General features: G+C 38.4%; 1 protein-coding gene across 4 annotated transcripts in view; it reads right to left on the reverse strand.

The window, feature by feature from the left end:
* The window catches only part of RNF38 (ring finger protein 38), a 161,324-nt gene that overhangs the window by 70,414 nt on the left and 68,545 nt on the right, over positions 1-22,365 (reverse strand). For 3 of the 4 annotated variants that reach the window (XM_070595742.1, XM_070595741.1, XM_070595738.1), the window contains exon 2: positions 12,398-12,468. The exons of the other annotated variant lie outside the window; for it this stretch is intronic. In XM_070595742.1, the coding sequence (XP_070451843.1) occupies positions 12,398-12,468 (71 nt within the window). The remainder of the gene's footprint in view (positions 1-12,397; positions 12,469-22,365) is intronic. 4 annotated transcript variants of the gene reach the window in all.

Here is a 22,365-nt window from a genome sequence, read left to right on the forward strand (position 1 = left end):
TAATCTGAATGGAGACAGATGTCCTAAATATCAAAGCTATGAAATATATTTCAAAGAACTATACCAATAGATTTGCTCCCAAAATAATTTTAAATCTCTGTATGGGGGAACAAATTCATTAAAAATTAAAAGATGGGAATTTTTTTGGAAATACAAAAGATGATTAATGTTCCCATATAAAGTGATAGGAAAATAGGAATATCCCAAAAGAAGAGAAAAATATGCAAAAGACAGTTTTTTAAAAAGCAATACAATGACTAATGAACAAATGAACATATATGAAAAGCTATACAACCTCAGTAGTAATCAAAGAAATACACATTAAAACAATTAGACACATTCCTCATCAATCATAGTCACAAAGTAAATGACAGTATGGCTGATATTCAATGATGTGAAAAGGAAGTGAGACAGGCATTCTCATATGGAAGCATAAACTGATGCATCTGAATATGTGAAAAAATATATAAAGAGAGACAAAGGCTGAAAAATGTTCATATCCTTTGATTCAATTCTACTCTGGTAATCTAGGCTCAAGAAATAGGTCATTCAAAACTTATTAGAAAGCTACAGTAATCAAAACACTGTGGTACTGGCATAAAGACAGACATATAGCCCAGTGGAATAGAACAGATGGCACAGAAATAAACCTGTACATATGTGGTCAAATGATAGACAAGGGTCCCAAGACAATTCAATAGGAAAAGAACACTCTTTTCCAAGATGGTATTGGGAAAACTGGATATCCATATGCAAAACAATAAAGACAGACCCTTACCTTACATTACATATAAAAATTAACTGAAAATGAGTAAAAATTCTAAATGTAAGAGCTAAAATCATAGAGCTTTTAGGAAAAAACATAGATGAAAAGCTTCATGACACTGGATTTGGCAATGATTTCTTGGATATGACACCAAAAGGAGAGGCAAGAAGAGAAAAAAGTAGATAAATTGGATTACTTCACAATAAAAACTTCTGTACAAAGGACACAATCACCTGAGTGAAAAGGCAACCTACAGAATGGGAGAAAATATTTGCAAATCATATGTCTGATAAGGGGTTAATAGCCAGAATATATAAAGAACTCCTGTAACTGAACAAAAACCAAAATCTGATTTAAAAATGGGCAAAGGATTTGAATAGACATTTCTCCAAAGAGATACACAATAGCCAACAAGGACATGAAAAGATGCTCAACATCACTAATCAGTAGAGAAACGCAAGTCAAATGCACAATGAGATACTACTTCATAACTATCAGGCTACCTACCATTAAAAAAATAGCGTCGGAGAGGATGTGGAAAAATTAGAATCTTCATGCACCATTGGCGGGAATGTAAAATGGTACAGCCACTTTGGAAAACAGTATAGTGGTTCCCTAAAACACTAAAAATAGAAATGATCCATTTCTGGGTACATGCCCAAAAGAATTGAAAGCAGGGTCTCAAAGAGATATTTGTATACCCATGTTCCTAGCAGCATTATTCACAACAGTCAAAACATGGAAGCAACTGGAGTGTCCATCCTTGGATGAATGGGTAAACAAAATCTGTTATAGACACACAATGGAATATTATTCAGCCTTTAAAAGGAAGGGAATTCTGACACATGCTACAACATGGATGAACCTTGACAAGATTACGCTAAGTAAAAGAAGCCAGTCACAAAAAGACAAATATTGTATGACTCCACTTATATGAGGTACATAGAGCACTCAAATTCATAGAGACAGAAAGTAGAATGGTGACTGCCAGGGCCTGGAGGGAGAGGAGAATGAGGAGTTAGAGTTTAATAGGTACAGTGTTTCCGTTTTGAAAGAAAAACGAGTTCTGGAGATGGCTACACAACAATATACTTAACACTACTGAGCGGCACACTTAAAAATAGTTAACATGATAAATTTTATGTTTAGGTGTATTTTACCACAATTAAAAAAAAAAATCTCATCTCAGCAGCAAAAGGGATGTTTTAAAAATATAAACTAGATCATGTCACTCCTTTGCTTAAAACTTTCCAGAGGCTTCCCATAACAGGCAGAATAAAATTTAAACTTCTTTCCCTGGTTTATCAAGAGCTACATGATCTGGCCTGTGCTTGCCTCTTCAGCCTCATCTCACACCACCTCCACCCTCATCCACCTTGCTATGCACATCAGCCTTCCTTCTGTTTGCCTCATCTTTCTAGCCTTAGGGCCTTTGCACTGTTTCCTGTCCCTGAATGTTCTCCTCCTAGCCCAGATTTTCACGATTTGTTTCTTCTGATTCAGATCTTAGCTCAAATGTCACCTTCTTAAAGGCCTTCCCTAACATCTAATCTAGAGTAGCCAACTGCCAATTACTAGGCAAGCACTTACAGTATCTAATTATTTACTGCTTTAAATATACAGTTCATTTTCTACCTCTTTCACAAAAAATAAGTCCCTTGTCATTCTTTTCACCACTGTATCCTGGTGACTCAACAGTGCCCTGCACATAGTAAGCACTTAATAAATATTTGCTGAATGAATAAATGCACAATAGTTTTTTTAAAATGACCTAAAGCTCTACAACTAAAGACAGGTTAAATAAATTACCACGTATCCTTATGGTGGAACATTAAGTAGCCATTTTTTCCTGCTTTTTCTTCCCAAATCTTCCCAGTACACAGTTGTATATTTTAGTTATGGATCCTTCTAGTTGTGGTAAGTAGCCATTTTAACTGATGTTTCATGTATATATATAGTATGCACATTTTATTTTCCAAGATGGCCATGATGAGTCCTCCCACCCTTCATTCTCTTCTCCCCAGTGGTGAGACCAATATTCCCTCTCCTCCTGAATTTGGGCAGGCCTGCGACTGAGGTGCAAGTGATGCTTTGTAACTTCTGAAGTTAGGTCATAAAAGGCCACACAGCATCTGCCTAGTCCTCTTGGGACAGTCACTCTTGGAATCAAGCTGCCATGCTCTGAGGAAGACGACACTACATACAGGTGCTCAGGCTGAGGGCCCCCGTTGAAGTCCCAGCTGACAGCAAGCATCAACCATCAGACACGTGAGTGAGGACGTTGAGATGACTCCACCCTCAGCTACTAATTGACTGCACTGCATTAGAAACTGCAGGCAAGAGCCACCCAGCTGAGCACAGGAAACCCTACAACCATGAAACATACTAAAAGACATGCTTTGTACCACTGAGTGTTAGGGTAATTAACTACACAGCCATAGATAATCAGAACAATTTAGTTTTATTTTAACCAAGTAGAGAATGCAAACAAAAAGTTGAAGGAAAAACAATAACAGTAGGACACGTCAACACCACACTCACATCAATGGATAGATCACCCAGACAGAAAATCAACAAGGAAACAGTGGAATTAAATGAAAAGCTAGACCAGTTGGACTTAAATATAGAACACTCCATCCAAAAACAGCAGAATACACATTCTTCTCAAGTGCGCACGGAGCATTCTCAAGGATAGACCACATGTTGGGAAACAAGGCAAGCCTCTATCAATTTTAAAAAATTGAAATAATAACCAGCATCTTTTCAAATCATAATGCTGTAAAGCTAGAAATTAATTACAAGAAAAAAGCTGAGAAAGGGACAAAGATGTGGAGACTAAACAACATGCTATTGAACAAGCAATGGATCATTGAAGAAATTAAAGAAGAAATCAAAAAATATCTGGAGACAAATGAAAATGATAACATGCCATACCAACTCATATGGGATAAAGCAAAAGCTGTATTAAGAGGGAAATTCATCACAATACAGGCACATCTTAACAAACAAGAAAAATCCCAAATAAGCAATCTCAAATTACACCTAACTGAATTAGAGAAAGAAGAACAAACAAAGCCCAAAGTCAGCAGAAGGAGAGGAATAATAAAAATCAGAGCAGAAATAAATGTGACTGAAACAAAAAAGGCAGTAGGAAGGATCTATGAAACAAAGAGCTGGTTCTTTGAGAAGATAAACAAAATTGACAAGCCCCTAGCCAGACTTACAAAGAAAAAAAGAGAGAAAGCTCAAATAAACAAAATCAGAATGAAAGAGGAGCAAGAAGAGACTCCACAGAAATACAACGGATTATAAGAGAATACTACGAAAAACTATATGCCAACACAACGGATAACCTAGAGGAAATGGATAAATTCTTAGACTCTTACAACCTCCCAAAGCTGAGTCAAGAAGAAACAGACAATTTGAACAGACCAATCACAAGGAAAGAGATTGAAACACTAATCAAAAGCATCCCAAAGAACAAAACCCCAGGACCAGACAGCTTTCCTGGGGAATTCTACCAAACTTTCAGAGGATTTGAGACCTATCCTTTTCAAGCTATTCAAAAAAATTAGGGAGGATGGAGCACTTTCTTACACATTCTATGAGGCCAACACTGATACCAAAGCCTGACAAGGACAATACAAAAAAGGAAAACTACAGGCCAGTATCGCTGATGAACATAGATGCAAAAATCCTCAAGAAAATTTTGGAAACCCAAATTCAGCAATACATCAAAAGGATCATACATCATAATCAAGTGGAATTCATACCAGGGACACAGGGATGGTTCAACATCCACAAATCAATCAATGTGATACACCACATGAACAAATTGAGGAATAAAAACCACATGATCACCTCAATAGATGCAGAGAAAGCATTTGAAAAGTCCAACAGCCATTTATGATAAAAACTCTTAATAAAATGGGGATAGAAGGAACTTACTTCAACATAATAAAGGCCATATATGACAAAACCACAGCCGACATCACACTCAATGGGCAAAAACTGAGCACCATCCCCCTGAGAACAGGAACAAGACAAGGATGCCCACTATCACCACTCTTATTCAATATATACTGGAGGTTTGGGCCAGAGCAATTAGGCAAGAGAAAGGAATAGAAGGAATCCAAATAGGGAGTGAAGAAGTGAAACTCTCGCTGTTTGCAGATGACATGATCTTATATACAGAAAACCCCTAAAAATCCATCAGAAAACTAATAGAAATAATTAACAACTACAGTAAAGTTGCAGGGTACAGAATCAACTTACAAAAATCAGTTGCTTTTCTATACTCCAATAATGAACTTACAGAAAGAGAACTCAAGAATACAATTCCATTTGCAATCGCAACAAAAAGAATAAAGTACCTAGGAATAAATTTAACCAAGGAGGTGAAGGACTTATACAATGAAAATTATAAGACATTATTGAAAGAAATAGATGACGACACAAAGAGGTGGAGAGAGGTTCCATGCACATGGAGTGGAAGAATAAACATACTTAAAATGTCCATACTACCCAAATCTATAGATTCAATGCAATCCCAATCAGAATCCCAATGCCATTCTTCACGGAAATAGAAGACTCCTAACAGTCATATGGGGCAACTAAAGACCCTGAATAGCTAAAGCACTCCTGAGTAAAAGAACAAAGCTGGAGGCATCACAATCCCTGACTCCAAAATGTACTACAAAGCCATAGTGATCAAAACAGCATGGTACTGGTACAAAAACAGGCACAGATCAATGGAACAGAACTGAAAGCTGAGAAATAAAACCGCACATCTACGGACTGCTAATCTTCGACAAAGGTGCAAAGAACATACAATGGAGGAAAGACAGTCTCCTTAATAAATGGTGTTGGGAAAACTGGACACCCAAATGCAAAAGAATGAAAGTAGACCATTATCTCATGCTATACACAAAAATAAACTCAAAATGGATCAAAGACTTGAAGGTAAGTCCTGAAACCTTAAAACTCCTGGAAGATAATATAGGTAGTACACTCTTTGACATCAAACTTAAAAGGATCTTTTTGAATATCATGTCTTCTCAGATGAGGGAAACAAAAGAAAAAATAAACAAGTGGGACTTCATCAGACTAAAGAGCTTCTGCAAGGCAAAAGAAACTACGATTAAAACAAAGACAACCCACCAACTGGGAGAAAATATTTGCAAATCATATACCTGACAAGGGATTAATCTCCATAATATATAAGGAACTCACACAACTGAACAACAAAAATACAAAAAGTCCAAACAAAAAATGTGCACAGGAGATGAACAGACATTTTTCCAAAGAAGATATACAGATGGCCAACAGGCACATGAAAAGATGTTCAACATCACTAATCATCAGGGAAATGCAAATCAAAACTACACTAAGATACCACCTTACACCTATTAAAATGGCTATAATGACTAAGACTAAAAATAAATGTTGGAGAAGGTGTGGAGAAAAGAGAACCCTCAGACACTGCTGGTAGGAATGCAAACTGGTGCAACCACTATGGAAAACAGTATGGAGATTCCTCAAAAAACTAAAAATAGAAATACCATATGACCCAGCTATCCCACTACTGGGTATCTACCCAAACAACCTGAAATCAACAATCCAAAGTAACATATGTACCCCTATGCTCACTGCAGCACTATTCACAATAGCCAAGACACGGAAACAGTCCAAGTGCCCATCAACAATGACTGGGTAAAGAAGATGTGGTAAATATACACAATGGTATACCACTCAGCCAGAAAAAAAGACAATATCATCCCATTTACAAGAACATGGATGGATGTGGAGGGTATTATGCTAAGCAAAATAAGCAGACTGAGAAAGACAAACACCAGATGATTTTACTCATATGTGGGGTATAAACAAACACATGGACAAAGAAAACAGTTTAGTGGTTACCAGGGGAAAGGGGGTGGGGGTGGGCATGGGGGTGAAGGGGAGCACTCATGTGGTGACAGACAAGAAATAACGTACAACTGAAATTTCACAATAATGTGAATTATGAACTCAAAAAAATAAAACCCACCCTCAAACTCAAAACTCAGTGGCATAAAACAACAGCCATTAAAAAGAAAAGATTCTAAGAAATAGTACACCTGCGTAGGGCACTTACCACGCATGGTGCTGCAGGACTGGAAGTTGCTCTGGGTAAGTCTGTGAGTGAGTGGTAAGTGAATATGAAGACTGAGGACATTATTGTACACTGCTATAGATTTTATAAACATTGTAAACTTAGGTTACAGTAAATTTATTAAAAAAATTTCTTCAACAATAAATTAATCTCAGCTTACTGTAACTTTTTTACTTTATAAACTTTAGTTTTTTAACTTTTGACTCTTCTGTAATAACACTTACCTCAAAACACACACTGTACAGCTGTATGATGTATTCTTTATATTCTTATTCTATAAGCTTTTTACTATTAAAATTTTTTTTTTTTTAATTTTTAAAACTTTTTTGTTACAAACTAAGACACAAATACCCACATTAGCCTAGGCCTACACAGGGTCAGGATCATCAATGTCACTGCCTTCCACCTTTACGTCTTGTCCCACTGGAAGGTCTTCAGGGGCAATAACATGCATGAAGTTGTCATCTCCTATGATAACAATGCCTTCTTCTGGAATACCTCCTAAAGGACCTGCCTGAAGCTCTTCTGAAGGAGATGTCACTCTTTTCAGAAATATGTCCACAGTGGTTTCCCTGGTTTGTTTCTTTTTTTCGTCAGAGATTTGCCTGTAAGCAGATAATGCACCATGAACATTCCTGTCTATTAATGAAAACCTTTCGGTGTTGGGGTCCATGTTTTTAAACTTTTTAAGGAGTTTGTTGAGGTCTGCAAAAGCTTCCGATAAACCCTTCACAGGTGTGAATTTTCTTGGGGGTTCTTGTTTTTCTCTTGCAGTTTCCTTTTCTCCTGCCTCTTCTTCAGCCATGCGTTCCTGATCCAGTAACTCCTCATCAGCCACTTCATCAGGAACCACCTCTAGGACCTCTCAATGTCATCCTCATCCACACACAGCTTCAAGTTGTTAGCCACCTCAGCAGCAAATGCCAATTCAATGGCAAATCCTCTGAAGTCTCGGACAAACCTCAAGTGTCTTCTTCAAGAAGTCATTCATACATTCCTTGGTGACATCACCCCAAGCCCAAGAAAGGTTCTTGGTGCAATCATAGGTGTTATAATCCTTCCAGAATTGCATCAGTGTCTTCTCAGTGTCTTTCTCGGTTGCAGCAACAGCCTGGGCAAAGGTCCTCCTAGGGTAGTAGGCCTTAAAAGCTGCTACAATTCCCTTATCCATTGGTTTAATCAAAGAGGTAGTGTTTGGAGGGAGAAACACCACTTTGATATAAGGATGAAGATCATCAATAAAAGGAGTATGTCTGCGAGCATTATCAAAAATAAGCAAAATCTTGAAAGGCATGTTATTCTCCAAACAGCACTTCTCCATTTCGCTGGTGTAGCAATTCAGGAGGGCATCCTGGAAGAGAAGCTGGGGCATCGATGACTTCTCATTGCTCCTGTAGTACATAGGCAGTGTGTGCTTACTGATATGCATGAAGGCCCTGGGGTTCTCACTGTGCCAGATCACAAAGGGTTTCAATTTGTAGCCTGCAACATTGCCCCCAAGCAAGACTGTTATCCCGTCCTTAACAGCCTTGAAACCTGACATTGACTTGGTCTCCTGATGGATAAAGTCCTTTCAGGCATCTGTTTCCAGAACAGAGAGGTTTCATCCATACTGAATATTTGCTCTGGCAAGTACTTTCTTCCACCATCAGCTTATCTAGAATCTCCAAAAATTTTTCAGCTGCCTTCACATCAATACTCATAGACTCATCACTCACTTTCACATTATGTAATGAATAATGATTCTTGAGTCATTTAAACCACCCAGAGCTAGCAGCAAATTTGGCATCATAGTCGGGTCCAACCTTTTCTTTCAACATTGCAAACAAACTTTCTGCTTTGGCCATGATTGTCATGGTGCTGAGAAGGATAGGCTTCTGTGCCTGGTCTTCAATCCTGATCATTAGAAGATTCTACATGTCTGATATAGGCTCTTCTTCAATTTTTGTTAGTCACAGTGCCTCCAATGAAGCAGATCCTTTAACAGCGTCTGTCTCTTTCTTCTTCTTCAAGATCGTAGCTATGGTGAAATAGGACATGTCTGACTAGTGAGCAATAACCATCACTGATTTTCTACCTTCACAGTCCTTAATCACTTTTAATTTCATTTCCAGGTCAATCACTCCATGTAGCCTTTTATTGGCAACCTTAACAGTAGATTTTGTATACTTAGGGGCCATGATGAACAAAATACCACAAGATTAAATCAGGCAGAAGAGAAATGATGTGATCAAGAGACACAGTAAATACGAGATGTGTGAGGCTGCTGCCGATATAACACAGCATACTGTTTTACAGTAAGCTTTTTTTAATAAGTAGGAGTACACTCTAAAATAACGTTAAAATGGATAGTGCAGTAAATACATAAACCAGTAACATAGTTGTTCATTATCATTATCAAGTATTATGTACTATATATAATTGTATGTGCTATACTTTGATATAACTGACAGCACAGTAGGTTTGTCTACACCAACATCACCACACACGAGCAATGCATTGCGCTACAACATTATGATGGCTATGACATTAAGATGGCTACAACATTATGATGGCTACGACATTATGATGGCTACAACGTCACTAGGCAGCAGGAATTTTCCACCTCCATTATAAGCTTATGGGACCACGGTTGTATATGCGGTCCATCATTGAATGAAACATCATTGTGTGGTGCATGACTGTAGTAAATACTCAGATATATAATAAATACATAAGTGTTGGCTACCTGGAAATTAGGAGATATGGTACTGTGAATGAACATAAAAATATTGATGGAGGGCTTGTGTGAATTGCTGCGTCCAATATAAACTGATAACATGAGAGTTTGCAACTCACAATATTTAATGGCAAACCTCAGGCCTGGAATCAGCTTTTTCCAGCACTATAGGCTACAAGCTAATGTATATCAGCAGAGAAACTTGAGTGGGACAACAGGCAAAGCCATGGAATTTAGGGACCTGTCACCACTTCCAAGGCTGTAGAAGGGGGCCCAACAAAGGGACTAGTCCTCTTTCTCCTTGCTTGATCCCTGGTTCCATCCCCAGTCACACATGGATTAGTTAAAATTGAGGCAACTTTCAAGAAAAATCATCTTTTGTTCCCAAATCTGAGAAATGGACTATGCCTGGATGTAAAGTCAGGATAATAAGCAAAGCATCAACGTGTGTTTTAATAATGTGTTCAGAATAGCTAAGCAATTATTTTACATGACTTGTATTGGGGATAGAAGATGACTCCTGAATAAGTCATTTCTCCCGGTGGGGTAACAGCTTCCCAGTTTATTTCAAAAAGGGGGCTGGATATCTGTGCTCTACAATCTCTTCAATTCTCAAAGAGAGAGAGGGAAAGAAAGAGTGTGTGCACACTGTGCACAAATCCAAGTGCTATGTATTAGGGGAGCAGGTTCATTTTTGGTTTTGCTTTTGTAAAACCAATACCTATTTGTTACAGAAAGAAAGAAGTCAGAAGCTGTTGCAAACATAGAGCTCTGACTTTTAAGCATGCTATCCACCACTCTCCTCCCCAGAATGATGCCTGATGACCCTTCAATCCGTAACATCCTACTGTTGGTAGTCTGTATCTCACTTATTCTGCTCTGCATTTTCTTTAACCCACTGCACTTATTGTAACATACTACATAATTCAGGTATTATATTTATTTTTATTGTTTGCCTCCCCCAGTTAGGCTGTACACTCATGAAAAAAACAGCAATCTTTATTTGTTTTTATTCTGATGTATTCCCCAAGTGCCTAGACAAATAGCTGCCAATCAATAAATATTACTTGCGGACTGAATCAGCTGAATAAATTATAAATACATAGTCAAGAAACCCTAATTCATTGTCTCCATTTCCCTCTGGGAAACAATCACAAGCACATGCATGGTAGGCAGGAGACAGAGGAGAGCAGTTCCTGACAGTTCTTTGATTTGCTGATGAAATGACAAAATTCCTTAAACTTCTCTTTCTTGCCCACATAATTTCAGGAAAAATCTCATCTGCTAAAAGCACAAAATCAATCATACAAAGATTCTGAAATTAGGAGGAAAAGCATTTTAAAAAGTAGATGGAAAGTATCCGGCAGAGATGAACAGAAATCTGATCTCCAGACTCTAAACCTGGAGACAGAACACAGCACAGTTTGGCTTCTCCACCATAAACGAACAAATGAACAGAGGCATGTTATATTTAGCAGGAGAAGGAAAATTTGACCCAAAATCATCTTCACAATTATGAAACACAATTGTTTGTAATATTACTGACCTAAAATGATTTTGCCTTTTCCTTCTACTATCACTCTTATTTTCAAATGCTCATTTCTAAAATCTGTGGTGTATTTAATTTGTGGAATCAACTATAAAGTCTAGAAGTCTCTTTCAGTGGACTGACTCCAGAAGAAGTTACAGGTTATTAAACCCATGCCTCCAGATTACTGTAATAATAAAAAAGACTCTGGAATGCTAAAAGCATACCACTCTGTAAACAGACTGAAATCTGTGTAAGCAAAGCTCACAAAGACAGAACGATCAACACACAGAACAAAGAAAGCCATTTGAAAAATCCCAATGATCAACCAACTTCTTGATCTAGCTCCAACAGGATGAGGGAGGAGGCTCTTGATTAAAACAGCAGAGAGAAAGATCACTCGGATTGGTTGGCCTGAGGAAACTACCAAGGGAGTGAAACATTCCTGCAAAGACGCCACTGGAAACTGATTATGGAAAAGACTAAATTTAAGCCCATCCAACATCAGCAGCCAGATGTTCCAAACACCAAGCCCACATGAGTATCTACCGCAAGAGCCAGGCCATCAAGGGTGCTGATGAGTGCTGGAAAGTCTCCAAAGACCAGATTTCTTTAGAGAGAAAAAGAACGGAAGCAAAACATCAAAATGAACAAAACCACCAAGAGTTTGGACCTGATTTAAAACAAAAACAAAACAAAACAGGCCCTAAGCAGGTTTCTTTTGCATGAATCTGACAGGTTCCAGTCTCAATCCTCAACACTTAAATTGGGCTTTGGAAACAGACCTTAAAAAAAAAAAGTAAGTCTGACAAGAAACCATAATCTAGCACAATCAACTATAAAAACAAACCAAATCAGAAAGTCTGGGATATTTCAAACCAGAAACAGACACAAACTGCTGAGATGATTATCAACTTTGGGAGCACCTGTCCGTATATTAGGAGAATCCATCCAGGCTGTGTAAGAAAAGAGGAAAAACAGGGACAGGGACAAGGATAAGGGTAAGAAAATAGAGGGTTTATTAAGAGTTCAGCCCATCTCCTGGGAATTATCCTCAATTTTTCTGGAGCAATTGAATAATCTGACACACAAACCAGCAAGGCCTTCTGCACCTCAACTCTGTGCCCCCCAAGTCACACTCTCCTGGCCCTATGCCCAGAGTTATACAAGTGAATCCAGCAATGTAAGGACAGCATGCATTTTCACCATGGTAGACATCAACACGGACCTCACCTTGTCACTGTCATCATGACAAATGTGGTCGTGATGGATGGACTGGCACTGAAAAGAAGCACCAACACTACCTACAAGAGAAAGGGAGGAAAAGTTAAGATGCAATAATTCCTTACATTTAAACTGCTTTACCAATTAAAAGTACTTTTATATCCATTATCCCATTGAATCCTGAACAATACCCAGAAGCAGGCAGGATAGGGATTATCATTTGTGCAGTTTAACTGAGGAAAAAAAACAGAGAGAGGTTGATTTACACAAAATAGCAGTCAGTGAAGTGGTAGGTCTAAATGCAGAACCTCATTATTCAAACCCCTAATTCACCACTTTCTACTACACTGACTAGTTAGTTTTCAAAGTAGGGTCACCTAAATAAGCACAACAACCTTCAATAAGGCATAGTTCTCTTTAGGAAAAAAAGTACACTCCTTGTCAGACTATACATACTCTCTTTGAGAAAAAAATTGACCCTATAAATTCTCAGGATATAAATAACACAATCTAATACACAATCATATAAGATTATAAATACGTTATTACTTTAAAAGTACACATTTTTAATAGACACAACCATCTGTTAATTTGAAGAAATGTCTCCTAATAACAACTGCTCTATGACAATAGTGACAATTCTAACCAATAGGAAAATAAAATGATCATCCAATAAATGATTGGAACTGAGTAGCCATTTGAAAAAAACGTTTTGGTTCCTACTTCACACTGCACAGAAAATGGTGGCTTTAAGATCTATGTAAATGTAAAAAACAAAACCAGTTTTAAAAGAAAATGTCGGGGCCGGCCCGGTGGCGTAGTGGTTAAGTTCACGTGCTCCACTTCGGCAGCCCATGGTTTGCAGGTTTGCATTCCAGGTGGGGACCTACACACCACTCATCAAGCCATGCTGTGGCAGCATCCCACATAAAACAGAGGAAGACTGACACAGATGACAACTCATCGACAATCTTCCTCAAGCAAAAAGAGGAAGATTGGCAACAGACGTTAACTCAGGACCAATCTTCCTCACCAAAAAAAACAAAAACAGAAGAAAAGAAAGAAAGAAACTGTAGATTTTTAAAATACTCTTGGAGTAAGAAAAAGCTTCTGAAGGAAGGTACTAAAACAAGAAGCCATAAAGTGAAAATTAAGCAGGTGTGATTGTGGACCAAAGATGAACAAAACCCCTTCTCCTTATGTATGAGAATTTGACCTTGGGGTAATACCTGTTAACCTGATTAAGACAGCATGCCACATATGTTTCTTGGCAACGTTGCTTATGATAGAAATTACCAAATTCATGAACTGCATCTGGACTGGAAATACAATAGACACTTGGGAGGAAGCCATATCTTTGTGCTTCTCTGAGTGTGGTGACATATAATCAGGGATGTCCTGTGCAGAGGATCCTGAAAACTGTGCCTATGGACTTCTCTGCACCATTCAAGGTGGATGTCACCCCTTTGAACCTGAGCTGTCAGAAGAGCAGTTCACAAGGCATGAACTGCTAATGGGCTGCTGCAGGGACTCCCTCTGCCTTCCTGACCAGCTGCAGTTTCTGCCCTATATGCTTCTGAATAGAGTAGTGCCCAGGGAGCTCTACAGTAGTTTCACCAGTCTGAATGTGTAAATGTTTAGTTGACTCTAAGAAGATATCCTACTGCCACCCCTGGGGATGTTACACCAACAAAAACATATTTTGTAAAATTTATGATGCAATTAATTCAGGTGTCCATTTATTCCATCTGTCGTTGAGAAAGAAGGCTGTCAAAGAAACTTTAACATGTTTTCTTAATACTAAACATTTCTATTTTACGCTTACTCAAATAACTTTTAGACTTGTTTAAAAGGTAGATTTTTACCATATATTACTCTTACGAATTCATGTAAAGAAAAGATTAAATTGGCAAAAGCAGAAAAGTTATTTAAAAACTACAGAGGATAAAAAAATTCCTTACTAGATAGATTTATCAGTTAATTTCTTCAAATGTACAGATTCAATAATCACAGTGACAGTGACTATTCCTAACCTACCCAGTATAAGCTGTCGTCTCCCAAATCATGTTATATGACATTGATTGTAAAACACAGAAAGGATTAAAACAAGGGGGCCAGCACAGCTGCATGATGGTTGGGTTCGTGGGTTCAGATCTCAGGTATGGACCTACACACCATTCATCAAGCCATGCTGTGGCAGCATCCCACGTGCAAAGTAGAGGAGGACTGGCATAGATGTTAGCTCTGCACTAATCTTCCTCTACCAAGAAAAAAAAAAAGAAGATTGGCAACAGATGTTAGCTCAGGACCAATCTTCCTCACCAAAAAAAAGGGGGCGGGATTAAAATAAGAAAACAAATTAATCTCACTCAAACACAGGAATAAAAATACTAAATAAAATTGCAGGGGCCAGCCTGGTGGCGCAGTGGTTAAGTGCACATGTTCTGCTTCAGCAGGTCGGGGTTCGCCGGTTCAGATCCCAGGTACAGACATGGCACTGCTCAGAAGGCCATGCTGTGGCAGGCGTCCCACATATAAAGTGGAGGAAGATGGGCACAGATGTTAGCTCAGGGCCAGTCTTCCTCAGCAAAAAGAGGAGGAGGATTGGCAGCAAGTATTAGCTCAGGGCTAATCTTCCTCAAGAAAAAAAAATTGCAGCATACACAGTATAAACAGCATATGTAACATAGTGTGTCAGCATAATCTACTCATGTTTACCTAAGGAAAGCTTCCTTCCTTACCAGATTCAATAAAAGAAAATTTATCAACAAAGTATTAGGGTAAGAAACAATTTTAAAAAGTATGATCACATCAAAAGATGCTGAAAAAGTATTTGATAATATTTATTATTCTGTTTTTCACAAATAAACTTATTAATAAGCTTAACAAATTTTGCCACAGGCTGACAATTCTAGGAAGGATGAGGTGTGGGGAGGTACAGTTGCCAAAAAGGTATAATTACAGATAAGAATAATATAAGCCACAGAGTTCCCTCTGGTACTGATATCAGTTAACATTATTTAACACATTCCAAATCCACGATTTGGAAGAAAGAATATACAATAATGTCCCCAAATCTTCTAGGATAGTAGAATGACAAATCAAATCATGACACAAACTATCGTGTCAAAAATACGACAGATGTGTTTCACGGAGGAGTTAGTAAAAATTATACTTTCACTTCTTAGTAATCTAATATCATGTAAAGTTAGTCTGGTGAAAAGAACCCTAAGAATTGATGCTTGTAAGTATACATTAGATATCTTCAAAGAGGTACCAAAACAGACACTATTTTATTCTTAGACAAAACTCTCGTATTGGACCTACCATGTCATGTATGTTTCTACTGGACACAGTTTAAAAAGATGAAATTATGCTGGAAACAGTTCACATAATACTATCTAATGACTGTGAGGGAGACCAACACTTGAGACCAGCATCAAAAACTCAGACTCCATGAGGGCTGGAAAGATAAAGGTTGAGATACATTATTTAGCCATTTAAAAATCTCTTGTGAGGGGCCGGCCCTGTGGCCAAGTGGTCATGTTTCTGCACTCTGCTGTGGCAGCCCAGGGTTTCGCTGGTTCAGATCCTGGGCGCGGACATGGCACCGCTCATCAGGCCATGCTGAGGTGGCATCCCATATCCCACAGCTATAAGGACCCACAACTAAAAATATACAACTATGCACTGGGGAGGCTTTGGGGAAAAAAGGAAAAATAAAATCTTAAAAAAAAAATCTCTTGTGAAAGAAACTATTAAGAATAAATGAACAGACATCTACATACAAAAAAAAAAAAATCCTAGACACTGACCTTACATGTTTCACAAAAATTAACAAAACAGATCATAGACCTAAATGTAAAACACAAAACTATAAAAATTCTAGATGATAACACAGCAGAAAATCTAAGTGCCCTTGTGTTTGACAATGAGTTTTTTGATACAACACCAAAGGTATAATCTACGAAAGAAAAATAATCGACAAGATGGACTTCATTAAAATCAAAAACTTCTGCTCTGTGAAAGACACTGCTAAGAGAATGAAAAGACAGAGAAACAGACTGGGAGAAAATATTTGCAAAATGGGTATCTGATAAAGGACTGCTATCCAAAAGTATCCAAAGAACACTCAAAACTCAGCAGTAAGAAAATACACAACCCAATTGAAAAACGGGCAGGGTTTTCTTTGAGTTTTTGCCTTGAATATCAGAACTCATTCTTTTGCCAGTACGTCAAGGCCCTTTGCTGGAAAACAACGCAGAAGAATCCTAGAGGCAATGAATGCACACAAGCACCAGCTTTCTTCTCCAGCTGTTCCTGCTCCATAAAACAAAGGATGCAGACAGATTGCTCAAACCGAACTCTTGAAGAATGTAAGTCTTAAGGCAGCTTTGGACAAGCTAATAAGAGAAAGAAGTATACAGCAGCAAAAGAAGGAACCTTCTATACTAGAACAAGGGGACCAGTTTTTGAATCTTGAAAGAATCTGGTAGAGCACAAGCCAAACATACATTAAATGACAGTGTTCACCACGAGTTTTCTGATTTTTTTCAAAGACATTTTATAAAGTTATTATTCCTGCTCAAGAACCTACCATGGCACTCTACTACTCAAAGCACAAAGTCCATGTCTGACTCCTTCTCGCCGTGTGGGGAATGTTGCCTAGTAGGTGCCAGGGGGACAAAGTGGCAGTATGCTTCCAGGCAGACAAGGCTTATTCTTCCACCTGGTGACCTGGTCAGTGGTCTGCTCACACCAGCATTACACGTTCTCACTCTAGGTTCTTAACCCAAGACCCAAGACTTACACGGGAATAAAATTTTATCCTTATTTTCATTAACTTGAAACTGCAATGTAAAAATTAATTCTATTATGAATATGGCAACAAGCCACATTCATATTGATAGTACCTGTGACTCTGTCACTAATAAAAACCCACATATATTTTCATGTAATACAGTTGCTACAGGCATACTGAAATATCATTTACACTTATCACTGCTTTGAATTTACAATAACTATTAGGCCCACTGATAAAATATGTTACTTAACACCTTAATAAAGATGCAAATATACTTTTAACACAAATTGGTTTTTAATATTTTGATAACTACATTCCAGTATAACTGGTTTCCTTTGTAATCTTATATATTTTATTTTATGCACCTAAAAATATTCTCCTGGAAAGCAGCCTATAAACTTCATCTGATTATCAAAGGAGTCCACGACACACACCAAAAACGATCACAAACTCTACTTTAGCTAGCACGAGATGCTCAGACCAGAGGAACAAACTAGATCAGAAGCATTGTAAGGGAAAAGAGATGTACAACAGCCTGGAAAGAGTCAGAAAAATGTGTAAAATTGAGAGAAGAGAAGAAAAGTGAGGACTAAAGTCAGAGTATGGAAGCAGGGGCCACAAAGGGGTCAAGGTTGAACAGTGGTGGGAGGTGGAGCATTTCAGAGCAACTGCCAAGAACCTCAGCTGGTGTCTTTAGTCCACGGGGGAGGGTGGCGATGTGAAGCAGAGACGCTGTCTGTCTTGTTCCCAGAGACCACTACAACGCGAAATCCAGTCATCAACTCTGAATCCTTATCCCTCTTGATCTACTGGCAGCATTTCATCCAGGGAATCCCACTGTCCTTCTTGAAACTTTTTTCTTCAGTTGGCCTCAGAGAAACTTCCTTCATCACTGACTGCAACTTCTCAGTCCCATTTTCTGCATTTATCCTACCTTTATCATTTGTCATGCATTTATCCTAACCAAACAGCCCTGGTTCTAGCTACCTCTACATTACAGAAGAATGCCAGCTAAAACACGTAGAAGAAATTTCATCTCCCCAATTTCCAAAGGTTGGAAGGCCCCAAGGATCAATCCTCAGACCTCTATCTATGTTCTCTCCTTTAGTAATCCCAACCAGTCCCGTGGCTGATGACTCCAAAACTTCTATCTCGAAGCCCTGATTCCCCCACCTTCCATCCCAAGGAAATCCTCATTTCTGTATCCTGCTACCTACCCAATATCACTCAGATATCTAACTAGCATCTCAAACATAATATGTCCAAAATTAAGTTTGTGATCTTTCCCTCCAAACCTACCCCTCCTCCAACTTCAGTAAATGGCAGAACTGTTCACCAGATGCTCTGGCCAAGACCCTTGGCATCATCTGCAACTTCTTTTGATCAATTAGCAAATTCCATTGGCTCCATTCTGAAAATATGCCTGAAACAGAACTACTTCACATCATCTCCACTGCTACTACCCACGTCAAAGCCTGGACTAAGGAAATAGCTTCCTAACTGGTCTCTTTGGTTCCATTCTCTCTCTGTGAACTTTCCCTACTTCCTCCCAGTCTATTCTCCACATAGTAACACGAATAACCCTTTTAAACACATAGATGGATCATGCTACTCCTCCTCTGAAAACCTTGGTTCTTTTCTCACTCAAAATAAAATCCAAAGTCCTTACATCTTGGTCTACAAGGTCTCATCTGACCTGGCTATCCTAGACCTTTCTGATCATATTTCCTCCCCTAAAAGGAAACTAAAACACAGTAAACATGTATGGAGCAAATTATCATGCTAGTGTGTAATATACTTAAAACACTGCCAAACAATACCATTAACAGTTCTTTGTATGTGGTAATATGGCCTCTTAGTGCCAGGCCTATGTCCCCTTTGTTGACATGCAGCATGATTTTCCAAATGACGTGTTCTACCAAGGATAGTTGGAATGTAACTGAGACTCTTCTGCACACTGCTTTGTATTTTAAAAGAAAAAGTGTACTGAGTTTGTGAAACATAAACACACAATCTTCTTACATAAACATCAGCAGAAAAATATTGTTGAGCATATACATATCCCGTGAAATCTGTGTATAGAAAACAAAGAGGCATTAAAGCATGAAAGCAAACTGCAGACGTAGGGCAGAGTGTGCACCTATCTTTAAAGTTGGTTAGCTCTTTAAGTTGTCATAAAAGTGTTGTATTTTGGGCACTGTTAGAATTATTCCTCAATTCCTTAACGCGCACATCTGAGATGGGAGTTTGCATTGTAATAACAATGTGCTAATCTAGAAATATGAAGTGGCTCTCTTAAGCATTTCCTAGATTCAATAGCTAGCTGCCTGTCACCTCAGAAACAAATATTTGAAGGTTTAAAAAGCGAAAGTTTCGAACTACAGAACTGGACAATGGGGAGAGCAATAGCACCAACTTAAGCATCACACGCTTTCTGAGACCTAGTCTACAAGGCCACAAGCAGCTCTCACTGGCCAAAGTTTTACCAATTTAAGCATTAAAAACAACAACAAAGACTGTAGCTATCCAAAATAAATCATATCAATGAAAATCTGTGAGTCCCTAAAACTACTCAAAAAAAGGGGGGGTAGGGAGAGTAAAACCTCAACTATCACTTATTGAGGTATCCATTAAAACAGCTTCTTACTTCAAAAATTGGTAATTAAAACCAAAAAATCATACATTTATCTTACCTTCGAGAGTAACCAAGTAACTCTCGTTCTACCTAAGTCTACATTACAGAAAAAAGTCAGCTAATACATGTAGAAGGAATTTCAGAATTAGAAAATATCATTTTGCAAACCACGTAAAACTGCTGATTCAGGCAAGGATTATCAATTAGGTTAAAATCATCAGGTGAATAGCTGTTGGGGATTTGTAAAGTGCCAAAGTAACCCTCCACAGGCTCCTTGTAGTTGCACGGAGAACCTAACTACACAATAAACAGATCAACTCTCATCTTAATCCAATGGCGAATCTAAGCATCTTGAACAGTGGGCCAACCAGATATGACTTCTTATATGAAATTCAGATATAATCTCTGTTTGGCATTCAATCAAAAAATATTTCACTTGGATCCATCAAACTACTGGATATGATTTCCAGTTTACAGGATATATGGGAGCTAAAGGGACAAATGAGATCACAAGGAAGCAATCAGCTCATCCAAAAGTTGTTCTGCAGAATAGCTGGCTCAGTCTCTCAATAAGTCAGCGTTGTTATTATTTTAAAAGGAAAAAGACATGAACTGCACTGGACTAAAAGAGACTTAAGGAAAATAATCACATACAACGTGCATACCAGGTTGTATATTAGTTTAAATAAACCAGTTGAAGAGGATATTTGGGATAGAATTGGAGATATCTGAATATGGTAAAATCAAGATGAGATGAAAATTTACTGAAATGAAATGTTAACTTAAAAATGCAGAGTATATGAGAATATAAATAATATGATTTCATGATGGATAAAAAATACATATATCTTGGGGTCGGCCTGGTGGCGTAGTGGTTAAGTTCAGCACTCTGCTTTGGCGGCCCAGGTTCACGGGTTCAGATCCCAGGCACGGATCTACACCACTCATCAAGCCACGCTGTGGTGGTGACCCACATACAAAACAGAGGAAGCCTGGCACAAATGTTAGTTCAGGGCCACTCTTCCTCAAGCAAAAAGAGGAAGATTGGCAACAGATGTTAGCTCGGGGCTAATCTTTCTCACCAACCCCCCCACAAAACCCCATATATGTGTACATAGATATGCATAGCAAACATTCAGAAGAATAAACACTAAGATACTAACAATGGTAATTCCTGGGTGATAGAAGGAAATTTTTTAAATTTTTGCTCATCTCTATTTTCTGATTTTCCACAATGCCCATGAAAAAAAGGGCCTAGCTCCATCCAAGGCTAGCTCCCAGTATCCCTAGGAATACTGGACCAGATGGGACAACTAGCCTCAAGAAAAAAAGACAGAGGACTCTGAGAGCACTCTCACAACCATGAGCAGGATTCTTGAGGTGAACTATCCATTACCTTCTCTCTCCTTTGAGGCCTCATCCACAAAATGATCTTGGTGGCAACTAGTAAGATGCTCTGCTAAGTTGCAACTGTTAGCCTAAGTGTAGGCAGGGATATTGACTCCATTCATTTTGTTATTATGGTCCACTCCAAACCCCTACTGGCTTCTGACAAAAGCAGATTGGAGAAGGCAGTTGAAATCAACATATAAGCACCTTGCCTGGCTTGTCCATGAAACCCCTCAAAGGTGATGTCTCTCTCCATCCAATCCTCTCTCAAACACATACAGAGAATAGGAGTAGAGACACAGAATCACTGACCTGGGCTGGCTCAAGGACAGGACTGCGTGGGTAAGGACTGAATCTCATGCCTCAGTGATCTAAGCAGAGAGTCTTATACACCAATTAAGTACATAAGCTAATGATTAAGGCTTGGACCAACTACTGTCCATACATCCCAAAGAGGCCAAGTGGTTAACTTGGGGTCACATATGGGCCAAGACAGAAGCCACGTCTCAAACAGGATCTCCTTGATAATCCAAAGACAGGCTAGCAAAGTAGAATTCAATCATTCATTTGAGAAGATGCTTACACTTCCTCTATTTTGTATAAGTGTACAAGATTATAAGTGTATAAGATTAGAAGTCTTACACTGCTTTTAGATCCTTTAGGACAGGTACAGGCCCTTGCACATAGAGGGTATTCTATATGTATTTAAGTGATTGTTCTGAAATACAGTCCTTTTCTCTAAGCTATTAACAACCCTTCCAAATCAGTCTTTTGAAAACTTAATTAGCCTACCAGCCATGACAATTCAAATAATTGATACAGAAGCTAAAAAGCATTTGAACTCAATCAATAATATATAAAAAAAGAAAACTAATCAGCTACATTTTTGTTCATTCTAACTAAGAGTGGTAGGTAGACTTCTTTATTTTCAATCCCACCCCCAGGAACCTTGCCTGTACTTTTAAAGCAACTGTCACTGCAATTATAGTCTAAAAGAGACACTGGGCACTTAACTCTAATTTTTTGCTTCTGCTCCCCTTTTCTGTTCTTTTAGGGCTCTTTTCCTTTCACCCTAGCAGAAAGTTTTTTTTTTAAAGATTCTATTTTTCCTTTTCTCTCCAAAGCCCCCCAGGACATAGTAGTGTATTT

The sequence above is a fragment of the Equus przewalskii genome, chromosome 26 (genome assembly GCF_037783145.1).
Source record: "Equus przewalskii isolate Varuska chromosome 26, EquPr2, whole genome shotgun sequence".
NCBI lineage: Eukaryota > Metazoa > Chordata > Mammalia > Perissodactyla > Equidae > Equus > Equus przewalskii.